A 20,726-nucleotide genomic window follows, 5' to 3' on the forward strand; every position below is an offset into this window, starting at 1 on the left:
AATGTAACTGCATCTCTTGGACCTATTATAAAATTCCCTTCAGTCAGATCAGCCTGCAAGAATACCATATCCAGGCGGTTCAATCTTTCCCTGACTGGCATCAGGCTCAATTGTATTGTTTTCAGTTAATTCATTATTTTACTCTAATATTATAATAATGAAATTAATACATTATACACAATATAAAATTATCACACATGTGAGGGGAAATTATTTTCATTTATATAGCACATTAAATATACTATTCTTCTCTGATCTGCTCAATAGGTGCGTCCCAAAACGCTCACTTCTGCACTTTTCTACGGCATTTTGTAGCGCGATTAGTACGTATACACTGAAAATGCAGCAAAAAGAAGTGTACTTTAAGTACCCGGATGAGCGCACGCGGCTTGCCGTAGATATCGGAAGGGGCGGAGTTAACTGGCTGCGCAAATTGTCTGACAAAACAATTGTAAATAATGAAGAATGTACCAGCTAACGAAACCTCAGTGGACACAGCACCTTACAAATGGGAGTTGAAAGCTTTACCATCACCCCAAGCTGTCTGAATATGTACGTTGTTTGAGAGGCAAGTGTTGAACTGAGGTTGGCTAACGGCTAAAGCTAGTGGCAACACATCACATGCGTTTGAAACGTCACTTCAGTCAGCTATTAAACGCCGAACGCTTTCGTGTAGTAAAAACCGTTAAGTGTTCCATTTGGGACGATACTTCATTTTGAAAATGCATTCACTACATGGCTGAGTGCATAGTATATTTTATTAGTGTGTCGGTTGGGCCACAATTCGTATGTTCTGAATCCACTGAGGTGGGTAGTGGCAGATCACGTGACGCGCCTGTTGCCCCGCCAGCTGCCAGGGAGCAACTGCAAACTTACTGGAGCTGCTGTTTACTCAGTGTGCCATACATTTCCCACAGCCACATTCTCTCTCATTATGGGGGACAAGGCGGGTACGCGGTGAGTGTTTTTAACGCTTCAGACTTAAATAAAATGTGCCCGTTTACAATATAATTATAAAGCTAACAGCAGGATATCTAGTAGCTGGACGTGGCTGAAGAATCCTAGCGTGATGGAGAAACGGCAATTTGCATGCACGTTTATTATAGTAAAATGTTTTATGTTTCTGATGTTTTTTTTTCTATTTTTTTTCTAATATACCTTTGAAGTATTTTCTAAGGTTTTATTAGAAGAGAATTCATCCTTTGCAATGCATGTCGGATAGCCTGCCAGCTAACAACAGCTGCTCGTGCAGAACCAATGCAAATGTCGCTTATTGCTTCTTCTAATAACTTCAGCCATAGTGTCCGTATTATTAGTATTATTGTTAAGCATGCACTCGTACTAATTCTGTTCTTCGCGAGCAAATTAGATCTCTCTGCATGCCATTTGTTGAATTTCACCATTTGTTTGCACCTCTTGGTTGTCTCTGCAAAGCAAAACCAACATCTGCACCTGCTGTACTTTAAACTTATCATTCCTTATAGTTTTACACCTGATCAATGATTTTTATTATTATTTGCATTGTGGTGTTCTGGTGCTCTTATAATGTCTGTGATTATTCATACACTGACTGATTTGCATCCTTAAAAGGGTATTCAAGAAGTCCAGTCCAAACTGCAAGGTAAAAACTATTTTCAGGAATTATCTGAAGAATCAGTTTTGGTTTCCACAAGTTATTGTTACAGCTTTTATTATTTTACTGTGTGTTTTCATAGGTTACAGTATACCTGGGAAAAAGAGATTTTGTGGATCACCTAGATCACGTGGACCCTGTTGGTGAGTTACTTTATACAATCAGACTAATTGTTTTTGATTCAAAACCAATGGAGAACTTAAAGTCTTGTAGTGGAAGTTTCTGACATGGAAGATCTTATACTTATACAGATGGTGTGATCCTGGTTGACCCTGAATATCTCAAAGATAGAAAAGGTGAGCCAGAAAGCATCTTTGACTTTGCTGTCTGCACTGCAGCACAAAATACTTCTAGAGAATGTTTTGATAGTTTTTCCTTGTTTTTGTTATCTTGCCCCACATTAATTGGTGTCCCATTTGTGTAATTCTGGTAATAATCCAGTGACCTTAATGTATTCTGCCTTCCAGTGTTTGTCACCCTAACCTGTGCGTTTCGGTATGGCCGCGAGGACCTTGATGTTCTAGGGCTTTCCTTCCGAAAAGATCTTTACATCTCTACTTTTCAAGCCTTTCCCCCCATTCCAGAAGAATCCAAGACCAGCAGTCGTCTGCAGGAGAGACTTTTGAAGAAACTTGGCCAGCATGCTTATCCTTTCCATTTCACTGTGGGTGAAAACAGTTTCTGCTACATTTTAGAATCTATGCATATGTTGCAGTACACAGTATATATAAGTGTTTTGTTTTTTTGTGGATCTCAAAATAGTAATGTTAAAAATAAATTCACACTCCAAATAATGTTTTTCTATATTTGTTCATCAACAATTAATTTAATTGTTGTCATTATGGTTGCTTGACACAGCCAACAAACTGTTCTTCTAAAACTTGGTTTAGGGTTTTTTCAGAATCCCTAAAACCAAGACCACATTTTCTAACAATTAACTCCTCCTAGAGCGTTAAAGCTACATCCACCAAACTCAACTCAGCAGTTGGCTCAGACTCACTTAGGCTGGATGACACAAATTACACTACTTTTAAAATCTGAACAGATTTTAAAATGCTTTACTTCGGGGGGGTGGGTAGCTCAACGAGTATTGACACTGACTACCACCCCTAGAACCGTGAGATACACCGAAATGTTTTAAATATGTTATAATTTGTCTGTGACAAGGCTAAAAAAAGTCAAATCTATACATACAAGGCATTTGAAAAGTACCACAAACAAATGACGATGGCATGGTAAAAGTTTCCAATCCAGTTTTATTTGAGACCCTCATATAAAATCTGTTTGTTTTTATGAAAATTAACACTTGTTGAAGTTGAAAAGACACCCATATGTGTGCATTTAGTATCTGGTCTGTACTCAACCAGATACTAGGCTATATGGAGTATTTAGAGTGTATTTTGAAGTTGGAACGTTTGTGTGTGTTTCAGATCCCACAAAACTTGCCATGTTCAGTCACCTTGCAACCCGGGCATGAGGATGCAGGAAAGGTGTTAACACATACAAAACACAACAAACACATTCTCACACCTTCAGATTTGTCACCCAATTTTGCACATCTTATCTAATTTTTTACATTTGGACAAATTCTTAATGTTCTTTCTTCACCTCTATCTGTCTCACTCCAGGCTTGTGGGGTGGATTTTGAAGTCAAGGCTTTCTGTGCCAAATCGATGGAAGATAAGGATCACAAAAGGTTTGCTTTTTTGACTGCTAATTAATCGTGAGGCATTTCCTTGTAAAAGTTTAGACCTTTTTGAAGCTTATTTCTTCTGCTGCAGGAATTCAGTACAGCTGGTTATACGTAAGGTCCAGTACGCCCCCGAAAAACCTGGCCCGCAACCAATGGTGGAGACCACGAGGAGTTTCCTAATGTCAGATCGCTCTCTACACCTGGAAGCTTCACTAGACAAAGAGGTATGATACTGTTAAATTAATTGTTTACCCAAAAATGAATAGCCTGTCATCATTTACTCACCTTCATGTTGTTCAAAATTAGGTTTGTGCGGAAATTTCACTGATGATTAAATGTACGTTTTGGAGTCGACTAGTATAAAAAGTAAGAAACCCCCAGAAAACTGTCTAAATCATTGTGTTTATGCATCCCATTTAAAATACTTAATGTTTTCCAACAGCCAAATCCAACTGAAAAGGGGCAATTAACTGCAACGTGCTTACCTTGCATTATGATCATTGTACATAAATATAGAACATGATGCATTCACTGAATCAACAATTCTGAATACAGGCATACAGTATTTATTGAAAACAATTGAACAAATAGTGCAGGACCAATCGCCTGTTCTAAATGGAATTCTCCAAGTAAAAGTTACTTTTCATATAAAAAAAATCAGGACATTGTTTGTAATTAACAGGTAAGACAAATCTGTGTGAGAAAAAAATGTGCTGAAAAGTTGTGCGCATTTCACAACATGCATTAGCCTATGATCTAATATGACAGCAGTTCAGTTAAGAACGTTTAACCAAGGGCCTGGGTAGCTCAGTGAGTAATTGTCTTTGAGAGGATATTTTCCTGCGCGCCACGAGTGAGAGCGGAAAGAATCACGTGCTGAGGTAAAATTATGCTTTGTATACTCCTGCTTCAGATATCCTCTTTTTTTACATGATTGTAAATGATGCATGTAAAATATAATTAATTATACTCTAAATAAATATATATTTATATATATATAATTATATATATATATATATATATATATATATATATATATATATATATATATATATTTATTTATTTAGAGTATAATTAATTATACTCTAAATAAATAAATAAATATATATATATATATATATATATATATATATATATATATATATAGCCATACGTAAATGTGTAAACATTTTTAACAGATTAATAAGGAAAAATATTAATCGCCTAGTAATTCCAGTGTCGACTAGCAGCATCACTTCAGTTTTATCAACTAGCCGACTACTCTTGCATATCCCTACTCCAAACCCATATGACCTTCTTTCATACGTGGAGCACAAAAGGAAATGCTACATCCTCGGTCACCATTCACTTTTACTGTATGCAATGAAAGTGAAAGGTGACTGACAATAAAAAAAACTGCCTTTTGTGTCCTACGGAAGAAAGTCATAAGGGTTTTGAACAACATGATGGTGAGTAAATGACAGAATTTTATTTTTGTTGTTGTGATTTATCCCTTTTAAAGCACAGATCGGTTCTTATGTTATGACAAGTTTTAAGAAATGTTGGCTTCCCAGCTAAAATTTACATTGATCTTCTCACAGCTGTATTACCATGGAGAACCCATCAGTGTTAACGTACATGTCACCAATAACACAACCAAGACTGTCAAAAGGGTTAAAATATCAGGTGAGAGATTGCCATCTATCCTTGCATGACTAATTGAAGTTTATGATATTATTTTCATATCTCTTCTTTCCTCTGTGGTCTGTTAACATATTATTACTGTATGGCTTGCATATAATATCATGTTTTGCTCTCTCTCTCTCTAATGGCAGTACGACAGTGTGCTGATATCTGTCTCTTCAGCACAGCGCAGTACACGTGTCCAGTGGCTCAAATAGAGGCAGAGTAAGTTTCTTACATTCTGTCTTTTTGGAGTGTAAATAACTCTGTTTGGGATTAATTTATCTTTTCTATTTAAAGTTGAGTAATTTTAATTTAAGGAATAGTTTTTAAATTCCAAAATAACAATTCTGTTATCTTTTACTCACCATTGTGTTGTTTTAAACCTTTATGGGTTTCTTTCTTCCGTGGAGCACAAAAGGAGATGTTTGGCAGAATATAAGTGACAGAGAGCTGCAGTGACCATTAACATTCATTTAATTGAAAAAACAAAAGGAATGTTGACTGAGTCTGTCAGTCTCTTACACAGGGTTTCTGTGGGGCATTGAAAAGCATTAAAAGTAATTAAATGGATTTTGTGAAAAATAAGGCCTTAAATGGTATTAAAAAGCATTAAATGTTATTCCTACAAGCATTAAAAAGGTAAATGGTTTTGAAAACAATAATATTACCAATTTATTTTGAAAATAAACTTAATAATTAACAACTTCGATTTGATGTCGCAAAATATGTTCATTGGTGTGACAGTGGCAGGCTGGGACCTGTATGAGTTAGAACAGAGAAAGTACATTTAGTAAAGTCTCAAAGAAATGGGGAAGTGCAAATTCCAGCAAAAGTGGCTGGAAGACAAAGAATGTAGGACATGGTTGCAGCCCGTTGGTTGTCAACATGGAGCCGTTAAATCTCATATGCAGTCCGATGGCCACAAATTGGCTGTAAAAGGCAGACAGCCATTAACTATGTCTACCTCTTCAGCAACTACTACTACCACCACAAACACCACAACTGCTGCTGTAGTGACCACCGCTTCCAGCAGAGCCACTACCGAAGGAAAACAAAGAGACCTTGAGCAGCATTTGGTTCGAATGCGACGCTGCAGGCAGAGGTGCTCTGGTGTCAGAACAATGCCGTTCAGCACCAATCATACACATCCATTCGTTTAATTAAATGTGAAATATCTGCAAATAAATGTTGACATTTTAAGATGTCTTCTGAACCATTTCTAATTCAGTTCAGAGTGATACAGTTTATTTAAATTATGTAGATTTTCACAAATATCCAAGATTATCATCGACAAATTGAATGGTTACAATTAGGACATGTTTTAAAAAAAAATAAAAAGTCTAGTTTGTATGTATGTGTGTGTGTGTGTGTGTGTGTGTGTGTATATATATATATATATATATATATATATATCTCCGTGGTTAGTCATGGGTCGTGTATGGCATTAAAATTGATAAAAAGGTATTAAAAAGCATTAAATTAGATTTGATGATACCTGCAGAAACCCTGTTACATTTCGCATTTTGTGTAGAAGAATGCAAGACTTTACAATAAGGTTCCACTTGATAACTAACAATGAACAATACTTCTTCAGCATCTTGGTTAATTTCATCATCATACTCATAATGTTTTTTTTTTTAATCAAAATGTGTATTTGTTAACATTTGTTAACGCACTATTAACTAATTATGCACTGTTGTGTTTTTATTAACTAACATTAAGATTAAAAAAATGCTTTAAAAAATATTTTGTTCATTGTTTGTTCATCATACCTAATGCATTAACTAACATTAAAGAATGGAAGCTTATTGTAAAGTGTTACCCATATGGGTTTGGAACTATATGAGGGTGAGTAAATGATGACAGAATTTTCATTTTTGGGTGAACTATCCCTTTAAGAGCTACAGATCTAGATTGTAGATCAAATAATACAATACGGTTTTCCAAATTGGTTGTTCAGAAACTCATTGGGAAAACAAACATGCTCAAAAGGACATTTTTAGAAAAAAACTTGATCTCATGTGTCTTCTCCAGTCTGTTTAGTGACTTTGTTTATACTCCTCTGATCTACCTGTTTTCTGCAGTGATCAGGTGGCATCCAGCTCAACGTTTTGTAAAGTGTACACACTCACGCCCACCCTCAACAACAATCGGGAGAAGAGAGGCCTAGCACTGGACGGAAAACTCAAACACGAGGACACCAACCTAGCGTCCAGCACCATGTAAGTGTTTATCTTATTATTTTGATTTCAAGTCAAATGAAATCCACACTGACCCTACTTCATTTCTTAATCCTAAAATATTAAATATAAAAAAATTATAGTTCATGGTCTTCTTGTGCATGACTCGTTTGTGTGCATTATTGAAAATAAATGTTTTTTTTTTCATCACAATGAAATTTAAAACTGGCTCTGCTTCTGAAATGGCAACATAAATGTAGCCAAACGAATTGCTGAAAATACAGCAATTTTTAATGCCATGATAATATAAGTTTAATGACGGGATAATGTAATATAATATAATACAAGTATTCCTGTAGCGGTGCTTTTTTGCTCGTCATGCACAAGATCCCTAAATTCAATACAAATATGCAATAATTAAAGAAAAGACTGTGAACCCATTTTTACTTTTATGTAATGTTTTTAATGTTCTGATCAAGGTTATAATAGTTTTACATTTTTAATTTAGTTTATATTTCTATTTAATTTTAAATTGTTCACTCCAGCTTAGTTTGGTTTTCATTTTGTTTGTTAGTTATTTGTTCATTTTAGTTGAGTTTTATTTTTGAAATATTTTATAGTTTAGTTTTTCATTAAATTAAGTTTTTATTTTTGTTTTTATATTAAGTTATACATGTAGAATGGGGTAAACAGGCATTTGTGCAGCGTGGGCCATATTGCTGGACACCCAAATGTACAGTTTGTAAATAAACTTATAATATAGAAACGTTTCATTTTAATAAGACCAACAGAATTTCATTACTGATATTACAGTAGAAGAAAACACATAGTTCTGATTTAAGAATGCTTCTTTTTTTATTGAACTTTAACCAAAAAGTCCTCTTTAGTGCTTTTGACATGAGAAAGTAAGTCTTGTTGCAACTCTGAAAACTGAACATTAAACAAAAGTTAACTGTGCCATTAAGTAGCTTTAGGCAATGAGCCAATTAGCATCTGATAGGCTAATTGAAGTCAATTGGAGGTGGATGAATTTTAAGGTCTACCTTCAAAGCTTTTTGCTTTACAACATGGGAAAATTAAAATAAATCAGCAAAGATCTCAGAAATAAAATGTGGACCTCCACAAGTTTGGTTCATCCTTGGGAGCAATTTCCAAATTGCTGAAGGTACCACGTTCATCTGCACAACAATAGTACACCTGTATAAACACCATGGGACCATGCAGCCATAATGCCGCTCAGGAAGGAGATGCATTCTGTATCCTTGAGATGAACGCAGTTTGGTGCGAAAAGTTCAAATCAATCCCAGAACAACAGGGCCTTGTGAAGATGCTGGAGGAAAGTATCTATATCCACAGTAAAATGAGTCCTATATCATCATAATCTGAAAGGTTGCTCAGCAAGGAAGAGTCTACTGCTCCAAAACCGCCATAAAAAGCCAGACTACAGTTTGCAAGTGCACATGGGGACAAAGATTGAACTTTTTGGAGAAATGTCCTCTGGTCTGATGAAGCAAAAATTAAACTTTTTGGCCATAATGACCATCATTATGTTTGGAGGAAAAAGGTTGAGACTTGCAAGCTGAAGAACACCATCCCAACTGTGAAGCATGGGGGTGGCAACATCATGATGTGGGGGTGCTTTGCTGTTGGAGGGGCTGGTATACTTCACAAAATTGATGGCATCATGAGGAAGTAAAATTATGTAGATCTATCGAGGCAACATCTCAAGACATCAGCCAGGATGTTAAAGCATAGTTACAAATGGGTCTTCCAAATGGACAATGACCCCAAGCATACCTCCAAAATTGTGGCAAAATGGCTTAAGGACAATAAAGTCAAGGTATTTGAGTGGCCATCACAAACCCCTGACCTCAATCCCATAGAAAATGTGTGGGCAGAACTGAAAATGTGTGTGCGAGCAAGGAGGCCTTCAAACCTGACTCAGTTACAACAGTTCTGTCTGGAGGAATGGGACAAAATTCCAGCAAATTATTGTGAGAAGCTTGTGGATGGCTACCCAAGTAAAGGGGCAATGCTACCAAATACTAACAAATTGTATTGGCTAAATTTTTTCTACGTGAAATTGTATTTTTTATATATATATATTGTTTTATACGATTTTAACAACATTTTAGATATTTGTAAAATGTACAAATTCCATTGTCTATTCTATCCATATGATGTCATATTGCATGTGTAATAATGATATGACTTTTCAGTGCTTGAAATTTCTTGTCATCTTCACAGAACTTGGAACTTATTGATTATTCCACATTTTCACATTTGAGTGCTTGTACTATTGAAAAAATACATTAAAAAATACAGTTGTATGAATATAACCTGCAATCTCTAATTTAACACTGTGGCCATGGAAAAGTGAACATTTACAGTCACAACAAAAACATTTCAATTCCATTTTCACTTGTTGCGCAAAGAAATAGATCTGCTACTTTCAGCTTGTTGAACATTAATTTTCAGGTGGGCATTTATAATTTGTGTTGGATGATGATGGCACCAAGTGTGTTGTCACGGTAAACCTGTTTTACTTGATTTATTCGAATTCATGTTTTTTTTTATATTGCAGTACCTTGTGTTATATCACCCAGGCATTAAAAAAGAGAAGCTTGGTTTGGGAGCTTATTTGGAATGTACTTGTAGCAAAATAAATGCTTACTGTTAATATAAAGACCGAAAACACTGGACAAATGTAACAGCTCTCTTTACATCTCTCTCGCAAGAAAACACAGTTTCTATATTCCAAAATGCATCAAAAACATGAAAAGAACATAATGAAAAAGTTATGCAAAACTAGGTAAATAAATGCCTTAACAGCGTTAAATATATTAATCTCATGCATTGACAGCTGAATCCATGCATCAGAATAAATGTTTGTGGAACAGCACCACCTACTGTACAGGGGTGAATTTGTTTTTCATTTTATTTGTTTCGCTCTGTGTGAATAGATCAATTTGTCTTGGATTTGGTCTGAACAGGCCTTTACTCAGAAATGTGTCATTTTAAGTTCATTAGAAGAATTAACATGATTCTTATAGACAAGATGGGTTGTGGTAAGCTGACTGACTGATATTTGTTTGTTTGGGTTCTGCAGTGTGAAGGATGTGAGTAATAAGGAGGTTCTGGGAGTCCTGGTGTCATATCGGGTCAAAGTCAAGCTGGTGGTCTCCCGCGGAGGGTGAGTCATGTGTTCTGTCACACCTGCTTCCGCCTACTGTCACGCACTGGGAAACATTTGTCATTGGTGTGTAATCTTCCCCAGATTTTAATGACTGATCAGCCCAATTATGTCTCATGTAATGTAGTTAATTTTGTGTGTGTGTACTCGTACACAAATCACAAAAGTCACATGCAACATCAAATTAGGATTCACCTGCCTATGCTGTTTGTGTCACCTGCTCAAATTCTCTATTAAAATAGAGTAGTTAAAGGGATAGTTCACCCAAAAATGAAAATTCTCTGATCATTTACTCGTTTTCTACCGTGGACCACAAAAGGAGAAAATGTGAAGAATTGTATGGTGCTTTTGTGTCCTTTTTGACGTATGAAAACCTTAGTCACCTTGCATTGCAATTATATGTAAAACAATGACCAGTTATTTCGATATTTTTTCTTTGTTCCATGGAAAAAAGTCATACAGGTTTGGAATGACATTAGGGTGAGTAAATGACAGAATTTAATTTTTAAAGTGAACTATCACTTAAAGGGTTTGTGTAGATTTTGTTTTGCAGGATTTTGAGAGAGCCTTTTTGATATAGATTCCCTCCCTAAACTCTCGCCTCTCTGTGCTGCTTCGTTCAGGCTGTTGAATCATTTTGTCAATCTCCCATTGTTTTATCTCTCTCTCTCTCTCTGTATGTTTCCTTCTCCTCCATGTGTCTGTCGCATCAGGCTATTAAGCAGCTTGCTGGAGAGGTAAATACATCCAATGTGCAGTCTGGTGGCTTGCTGTAGTGCCTTTCTAGGTTTGCATTAAAAGGAGATTTGCATGGTGTTCAGCGCTCTGCTCATCTTTACTCGGATGTTGCCTGTCTGCTAACTCTAGTTTTAGAGCACTAACCTCAATACAAACATTTTATGTGTGGTTCTTGCTCCCGGTGAGGCACGTAGTGAGTTGTGCGTGGATGCCGTGGAGAATAACGTGAGCCTCCACACACACTAGGTCTCCACGGTAACGCGCTCAACAAGCCACGTGATAAGATGCACGGATTGACGTGTCAGACGTGGAGGCAACTGAGATTCATCCTCCGCCACACTGATTGATCCTCGTGTGGAGTCACTACATCACCACAAAGACTTGGAGGCTTTGGGAATTGGGCATTCCAAATTGGGGAGAAAAAGGGGGAAAATAAAAATACACACATTTTATGGCCACATACACATTGAAGAGTTTTAGGATTGACAACTGTATTTAAATGTTGTTTAGTGGTTTGTGTGTACAGAATACAGAGTAACTGCTGAAATGGCATTGCTTTATACAGTTATAACCATAGCAACACTTTATGTATAGCTGCTGTGAACAAACTTGTTTAGTGTTCACTATTATTGACCAAAATTATATTAGCGACCAGAGACATAGTATTGTCTGTGAATTTTTAGTTAACTGTCATCAACAGATGACCATGTTTTGTTTATGCTCATTATAGCCACAACTATGCAAGTATGTGAATGGAGATGCTTCTAGCTAAGCAAGCTTGATTTTTCATTCCAAAATGTGTCAGACCGCCATTCATAACACATCAGAAAGCGTTGCATTCTTAACGTTAGCACAAGAGGCACTATAGAGGACATTAGTGTGAACTGTCCGTTTCTACGGTGAGATAGATGCTAGCCTACTGTCATGGCAGAGCAACAGTTTGAACCGAATATTGCAGAGAAAGTAAGCTAGGATTAATATATTTATAGCAACATTCCTGAATAATAACACTTAGTTTAATTGCACAGACTTTTAATAAGGTAACTCCACAACAAACGCCAAGTTTGTTTTTGACTGTGTTAGCCAAGACTTAGTTTTATGCTTTGTCAACACGTTCGTTTGAAAACACTTCTTTTTCTCTACATTTTGGCCTTCCATCCACACAGAGATGGTATTTTGTCTGCGAAAACTGAGCTTTTTGAAAAAGTACTCCAAAGTGGATACATTTGAAAACACAGTTTTCGCATTGTAGTGTGAACTGTGAAAATGGATATATCTGAAAATGATGATGTATTTGTTGTCATGTGACAGAGTCCTGTGATCTATCCAACCAAAACAATCAAGATGGTGGCGACGCTGTTGTACTTGATACTCACTTTGATAGCGTTTAAAAAAAATAAATGTTACTTTGTAGGGTTGCAACGGTATGATAACGTCTCAGAAAATGTCACTGTATACGGTATTACACAATTACTATTATCAGTGAAAACAGAAGGGTTATTTTATTTATCTATTTATTTTTGAGCAAACACTTTATTATAATTGAAACTTGAAACCATTTATTTTACTGAAGTATGTAAAAATAAAGTCTCCCTTTTGAAAATAGAAAAAATAAGAAAGCTAACAGAATTATAATAAACAGAATTATAAACATGATAAAAAAAATTGCATGTAACTATAACATGTTATATAACTAAAGCATGTTAGCATAGAATGTTAAATTAACTACTAAATGAAAAATAACTTCAGCTGTATGAGCTTTTAAAGTAATGTCCTATGATCATTAACAGTTAACATATACTGCAGGTGCATGACAACACAGCCAGACTGCTCCTGTCTGTACATTTAACTAAACTGGTTTTGCTTCAGGACAGATTTTACATTGGAAATCAAGCGTCAACCTGGCATAGATTAAACATAACCTGTATTTAATGTATCCTGGGTTGCATGTCCTTTTGTGTTGTATAGTTTTGTTCATGGTTTTCCAGTACAAGGACATGCATCAAGTGACATTATTTTTGTTGATGTCAAAATCTACAGGAAGTTGTCTCTCCCCTTTTAAAAATTGAAGAGCATATTTACTTATATGGGCCCATTATTATCCTATTTGTTACCTAATATTAAATATTTATACACATATTACACAGAAAGAAATGCTCCTCATTACCATGGTTAGGTCAGTGTTCTAACATACACCTTCTGGTGCTACTTGGACACGTCATCAGTGTTGAACCCGGGGTCAAAAGGTGTTTCGGGTCTTTAATCAACAGACACTCTCGCCCGGGCGACCCAGCCGGGGGTGATCAGTCCCCGGCCTGTGTCCAAGTGGCGTGCTACTCCACGGTTACCCCTCCTGATCCACAACCATCGTGAGGCTTTTTCGGCAGCCTCAGAGATGTTCTTTATGGCTTGCCTGCACAGTTGTCCTTTAACTCCAAGGAGTTTGAGTGTTCGGGGTAACGACTGTCCTGCAAAGCCCCGGCAACCGACCTCCACTGGCTCATTGCGTGTTTTCCAGCCGCCGCTCCTGCACTCCTCCACCAGCGATACCGCCCATCCCCCAAAGCCTTTGGACAGCAGCTGAGGATGTGCTCCAGTGTGCCACTCCTTTGGCACAGTTGGCATGTTGGTAAGTCTACCAGGCCCCAGTGGTGTAGGTTGGATGGGCTAGGTAGAAGATCGTACACCGAACGGATCTGGAACTTGATGCGCTGTGGTTCAGAGCTCCACAGCTCTGCCCAGGTGATCTTGCGCTGCTCGGCGTTCTCCCACCTAGTCCAGGCGCCTTGCTGTTTCATACCGGCCATCTTGGTCATGCGGTCCTCCTCCACCTCTGCCCGCACCTCGTCCAGCACCAACTGACGCTTCTCCCTCCCTCTTGATTTGTCATAGCGTGGCTTAGGGAAACTGCCCAGGCCTGCACGTCCCACTGCCACGTTGCAACCAAGACACCATGCCTCAGCCGAGCCTCCGCTCTGTCCACCGCTTCCTGTGCCTTCCACTTCCTTCCCGTCTTAACACAGATTCCAGCTGAGGAGACTTTGGCATCGGAGGAATCTCGGTACATGATGACCTCCCGGGCACGTGTGACCTTGAATTCCTCGGACAAGCTGCTGATGGGAAGTTGCAACTTGGTGGAATGGCCATAGAGAGCGATGTTACTCAGGGACTGTGGGAGTCCTAACCACCTCCTTAGGAACTGACTGATGGTTCTCTCCAGTGCTTCTACTGTTGTCATGGGTACCTCGTATATAAGAAGGGGCCAGAGAAGCCTTGGTAGGATTCCATGTTGGTACATCCAGGTTTTGTACTTTCCTGGAAGCCCCGACTTGTCGACTGCCGTGAGCCAGTTCATCATGTCGCTTCTGGTTTGTTGGAGCGTGGTTGTGTCCTTCAGGAGCTGTCAAAGATCTTCCCCAAGCTCTTGACTGGTCTTTCTGTTACTGAAGGAATTTGTGTACCCTCCAAGTTAAAGCGGAACCTATCGGCCACTTTGCCTTTCTTTAAAACCAGGGACCTGGACTTGGCTGGCTTAAAACTCATCCTTGCCCATAGGATGAGGCGTTGGAGCCCCTGAAGAAGCCATCTACACCCGGGAACTGAAGCTGCTGTCACAGTAAGGTCATCCATGAAGGCTCTTATGGGTGGCTGCTGAGTACCAGATCTAGACATGGGACCTCTACATTCCACCTCTGCTGATTTGACGATCATGTTCATGGCTAGAGCGAAGAGTGGTACGGAGATTGTACAGCCAGTGATAATACCCTTCTCTAGCCGTTGCCAGGCAGATGTTACCGTTCCTGATGAAACTCTCAATCTGAAACTGTTGTAGTATTCCAGAATAAGGTTGCGGATCGTCTCTGGCACATGATGTCTTGTCAGTGCTTCTTTGACCAGCTTGTGGGGAATAGACCCGTAGGCATTGGTAAGATCCAGCCAGAGTACGGCAAGGTCTCCTCTGTTCTCCTTTGCCTCACGGATCAACTGGCTCACCACTCCTGTGTGCTCTAAGCATCCAGGTACTCCTGGGACTTCCCCCTTTTGCACTGAGGTGTCTATATACCCGTTCTTCAAGAGGGAACTCCACTAGCCGTTGTGACACGATCTTGAAGAAGATTTTACCTTCAACACAGAGCAGCGAGATTATGCGAAACTGCTCGATGGTACTTGCATTCTCTTCTTTGGGTATCCAGATCCCCTCTGCTGATCTCCATTGGGAAGCCACCTTCCCTCTCTGCCAGAACACCTTCAGGATTTTCCAGAGTCGTAAAAGGAGCCTTGGGCACTGTTTATAGACCTTGTAAGGTATTCCGCTGGGACCAGGAGTGGAGTCTTTAATAATAATAATAAATTATTTATGAAAAATAAATTCTAGTTGAAACACATCTTAAAACTACCATTGTTGATATAAAATGAGGTCTAATACATTCTACCTTTTAGATGATTTCATATGAAACTAAAACATTTTGTCAAAATATAACACTTCAGTTTTGATGTCTGCGCTCCGCAATAGCGAGGGAAGCCCAGTTGTTGAACGCGCATGCCAGAGAGAAGAGCAGATAATTAGCACAACTCATTACACTCGCGAAAGTGCAGATGAGAAGCCTTTAGCTGTTTGCGAGATTATCATTAAATCTGCCTCGGCAGTCCTAAATAGTTGATTACTTGGGCGGCCGCCGAAATATCTTCAATGGGGGTCTGACAGACAGTCGAGAAGGAAAGGAGATGTGCATGTGAGAATCTCCATCCGGTTGCATTTTTTTCTCAATACCGTAGATAAGCAAATGTACATGGTATGATAACCGTCAATTTTCAAACCGTGGTATACCGTGAAACCGGTATACCGCTGCAACCCTATTCCTTCAAATCCTATTCTTTCAAAGGGGAAGGGACTGTAAGGGGGACTGTAATGGTTCGAGAGAGAGAGAATTACGGGCATGTCCGTCATGTGCGTGATATGTTTGTGCTTTTGGTTTAAGTTTTCATTAAATTATTATTTATATTGACAAGCCGGTTCTCGCTGCCTCCTTGCCCATTACAGTGGTGAACCGGCTTGTCAATATAAATAATAATTTAATAAACTTAAACTAAAAGCACAAACATATCACGCACATGACGGACATGCCCGTAATTCTCTCTCTCTCGAACCATCGTCACCGGCCGCCTTTATCCTTTGCGCGCCCCATCAGGCCGATTGGGGACCGGGCGTGCGACATTCTAGCCCGGCCCTGCCCCGCCCCCCTCCGCTCCACAGGGACGTTTACTCGGAATTGGTGTCCTGCGACGGAACACAAAGACAATTGCGTTTCAGACCATACATGCAAAGGGGAACTTGCGCATGCGCAGTACAATTATTTCAGCGTTTTCATACGTTTCAGTGTGGACAAGCAACTTTTGGAAAATGCTCGAAAACACTAGTGTGGATGGAGAGCATTTTGAAACAAAAACGGCAGTTTCAGGATTAATGTAGATGTAGCCTTAATTTCACGTCTAGAGGCTGCTATTTTAACTGTTGAATCCACCAGTGCTGGCCACATAAAAAAAAAGTTTTTGCCGAGAACCGATATTTCTAAAAAACAAAAGCAACTAACGGCACAGATTAATCTGTGAAGCCACAGTCTTTCTTGCAAGTCAGTCCAATATCGGACATCTTTGGAATGCTCCCGGAAGGCTATTTCCAGTCATGCCAGTGCAGCTCCAATTTACTTGAATTAACACCAAAATTTCAAAAACCTTTGGTCAAGTTTACATTCAAAGAGCATATTTTAAATTGGCAGTATAAATCTGACAATACTGGTATCATAAATTGTGCTTCACCTCATATCACGCTAAAAAGAAAAAATTTCTCGGCTTGTATGGCTAATGCGCAATAGTTGATTGACAGGTGATGTCTGTATCTAAAAGGTGATTGGCTGGTTTAACTAAGGCGGGACTTCCTTTCTACATCCATGACCATTGGGTGCTCGGAGCTGCTTGGTTGGGCCTTCCGATTTCTCCCATTCATTTTAATAGAAGTGGCCCGTCTCTGCTAAATAATCTCTGGTAAAGCCAATATATTGGTCTACCTATAGTATTTATCTGATGTGTGTATGTGGCCTATTCTGAGCTAACACTCACCATAAGTATTTAAAATGATGGCAGCGTTGGTTTTGTTTTTCTCTTTTTCAGGGATGTCTCAGTGGAACTGCCATTTGTCTTAATGCATCCAAAACCCACAGACTCCACCCTTTCCCATTCAACCTCAGGTACAAATGAAACCATGATTAAACACAAACCACATCATTCATCACATGTATACAGGTGCTGGTCATATAATTAGAATATCATCAAAACGTTGATTTATTTCAGTAATTCCATTCAAAAAGTGAAACTTTGATATTATATTCATTCATTACACACAGACTGATATATTGCAAATGTTTATTTCATTTCATTGTGATGATTAAAACTGACAACTAATGAAAATCCCAAATTCAGTATCTCCGAAAATTAGAATATTACTTAAGACCAATTAAAAAAAAAAAAAGGATTTTTAGAAATGTTGGCCAACTGAAAAGTATGAACATGAAAAGTATGAGCATGTACAGCACTCAATACTTAGTTGGGGCGGCTTTTGCCTGAATTACTGCAGCAATGCGGCGTGGCATGGAGTCAATCAGTCTGTGGTACTGCTCGGGTGTTATGAGAGCCCAGGTTGCTCTGATAGTGGCCTTCAGCTCTTCTGCATTGTTCCTCTTCACAATACCTCATAGGGTTATGGTCAGGCGAGTTTGCTGGCCAATTAAGAACAGGGATACCATGGTCCTTAAACCAGGTACTGGTAGCTTTGGCACTGTGTGCAGGTGCCAAGTCCTGTTGGAAAATGAAATCTGCATCTCCATAAAGTTGGTCAGCAGCAGGAATTATGAAGTGCTCTAAAACTTCCTGGTAGACGGCTGCGTTGACCTTGGACCTCAGAAAACACAGTGGACCAACACCAGCAGATGACATAGCACCCCAAACCATCACTGACTGTGGAAATTTTACACTGGACTTCAAGCAACGTGGATTCTGTACCTCTCCTCTCTTCCTCCAGACTCTGGGACCTTGATTTCCAAAGGAAATGCAAAATGTATTTCATCAGAGAACATAACTTTGGACCACTCCAGTCCTTTTTGTCTTTAGCCCAGGCGAGACGCTTCTGACGCTGTGTCTTGTTCAAGAGTGGCTTGACACAAGGAATGCGACAGCTGAAACCCATGTCTTGCATACGTCTGTGCGTGGTGGTTCTTGAAGCACTGACTCCAGCTGCAGTCCACTCTTTGTGAATCTCCCCCACATTTTTGAATGGGTTTTGTTTCACAATCCTCTCCAGGGTGCGGTTATCCCTATTGCTTGTACACTTTTTTTCTACCACATCTTTTCCTTCCCTTCACCTCTCTATTAATGTGCTTGGACACAGAGCTCTGTGAACAGCCAGCCTCTTTAGCAATGACCTTTTGTGTCTTGCCCTACATGTGCAAGGTGTCAATGGTCATCTTTTGGACAGCTGTCAAGTCAGCAGTCTTCCCCATGATTGTGTAGCCTAAAGAACTAGACTGAGAGACCATTTAAAGGCCTTTGCAGGTGTTTTGAGTTAATTAGCTGATTAGAGTGTGGCACCTGGTGTCTTCAATATTGAACCTTTTCACAATATTCTAATTTTCTGAGATACTGATTTTGGGGTTTTTCATTAGTAGTCAGTTGTAAATATCAAAATTAAAAGGAATGAACACTTGAAATATATCAGTCTGTGTGAAATGAATGTATACATTATCCAAGTTTTACTTTTTGAATGGAATTACTGAAATAAATCAACTTTTTGATGAAATTCTAATTATATGACCAGCACCTGTATGTTAAAATAATAACAATAAAGAACTAAATTGACTTAGCCTCTTAAATTGTCTACTTATGTGTTGAATTGATGGAGAAATTATATTTCAAAATCTTTGTCTAAAAACATTGTAGGATGATAAATTCATTATTGACTCAGTGTTCCAGTCACTTAGATAAAACATATAATGTTCAGCTTATAAAAAGTACTCTAATACTGTCCCCCCCACCCCCCTTTTTCTTTTAACAGCTCCTCTAATGTTGGATCCACCGATTGACATTAACTTGATAGAGTTTGACACAAAGTGAGACAGATGTTTAATTTCCTGAGTTAAAATGTGTCCGCAACAAACATACTGTTCATTTGAATATTATCCATGTATTTCTCTTGTTCTAAGATTTGTTTTCCATTTTGCTCTTTCTAGCAGCAGTTTAACACCGGAAGATGACATTGTATTTGAGGACTTTGCCCGCCTGCGGTTAAAAGGAGTAATCGACAAGGAGGACGACTGCTGAACTTGCACTGTGCCCTTTTTCACATCTAATTAAGAAAGAACAGAAGATCTTAACATCTTAATAGACATCACATGAGGTGCAGAATCAATTGTTGCTCTATTGGCATAACAATTAAATAATAATTCTCAACTCATTGAGGTTGTCACAGTATTTGGACATTTTATGGAAAAGTGGAGAAGTAAGCTAATCATAGAGGAGATCCCAGGGAATCACATTCATTTTTGCATATTCATATTGTAACATTATCTCTCATATTGTGCCAACTGTTATGTTAAAGGAATAGTTCACCCAAAAATGAAAATTCATAATTTACTCAATTCTCATCATTTAATCACACCGATATAATGGTTTATATTCCATGGAACACAATAGATGTTAGGCAGAATGTAAGTCACCATTCACTGCATCTTTGTTTTTTTTCCATACACTAAAAGTGGATGGTGACTTACGCTGTCATTCTGCCTAGCATCTCATTCTGTGAATGAAAGTCATAAGGGTTTAAACCAGAATGTGGGTGATTAAATTATAACGATAATGATTTTTCATTTTTGGGTGAACTAGCCCTTTAAGAAATAAAAGCTAAATTTAAATTTTTAAGAGCCTCTATTTATTACTTTACAAAGACAGTCATGCTTTTCCTGTGATTTGTGTAAAATAGCCCCCTGTGCATTACAGTTATGGATGGTTTGTGATTTAGTCTGTGCATGTTTCTCAGTGCTGCTGTTAGGATAATATGTGACTGAATACATACTGTTCATTTAGGTTATAAATATATGAAAGTGCTGCTTTGATCTTTTCATTTTATCTTTTAAAGCCAAATTTGTATTTACTTTTTAAAATAAAAACAAAGAAAAATAACAGGACTGTTTCATTGAATAATAAGGATGTTAAAGGGATATGGATTATGAAAAGGATAGTTCACTCAAGTGTATATTTATTTTTACTATAAATATACACTTTCAAACAGCCCTCCTAAACGCTCCTCTCTTCTATGTGTTTTGTTTTTGTGATTCACATTCTTTGTGCATATTGCCACCTACTGAGCAGGGAGAACTTAAAGTAAAAAAGGAGTTAAATATTAATCGGTTTCTCACCCACACCTATCATACCACTTCTGAAGACATTGATTTACCCACTGGAGTTGAATGGATTATTTTTATGCAGCATTTATATGCTTTTGGGAGCTTCAGTGCTGAAATCACAATTCACTTACATTTCATAGATCAACGGAGCGGATTTTGTGTTCTGCTTTAG

General features: G+C 38.2%; 1 protein-coding gene across 4 annotated transcripts; it reads left to right on the top strand.

Moving 5' to 3' along the window:
* Positions 1-392: 392 nt before the first annotated feature.
* On the top strand, positions 393-20,313 carry LOC127635985 (arrestin red cell-like). Of its 4 annotated transcripts, none has more exons than XM_052116320.1 (16): positions 393-957; positions 1,591-1,621; positions 1,716-1,776; positions 1,885-1,929; positions 2,101-2,297; positions 3,064-3,123; positions 3,262-3,329; positions 3,415-3,550; positions 4,907-4,991; positions 5,141-5,213; positions 7,076-7,213; positions 10,281-10,364; positions 11,078-11,101; positions 17,271-17,347; positions 19,207-19,261; positions 19,382-20,313. In XM_052116320.1, the coding sequence occupies exons 1-16, from the start codon at positions 935-937 to the stop codon at positions 19,470-19,472; spliced, it is 1,248 nt and encodes a 415-aa protein (XP_051972280.1). In that variant the 5' UTR covers positions 393-934; the 3' UTR covers positions 19,473-20,313. The 4 variants fall into 4 exon arrangements, with proteins under 4 accessions (XP_051972280.1, XP_051972281.1, XP_051972282.1 ...); XM_052116321.1 differs by having other exon boundaries at positions 19,385-20,313; XM_052116322.1 differs by lacking the exon at positions 11,078-11,101.
* The last annotated feature ends 413 nt before the right edge of the window (positions 20,314-20,726 follow it).

Source organism: Xyrauchen texanus, chromosome 43 (genome assembly GCF_025860055.1).
Source record: "Xyrauchen texanus isolate HMW12.3.18 chromosome 43, RBS_HiC_50CHRs, whole genome shotgun sequence".
In the NCBI taxonomy this organism is placed as follows: Eukaryota; Metazoa; Chordata; class Actinopteri; order Cypriniformes; family Catostomidae; genus Xyrauchen; species Xyrauchen texanus.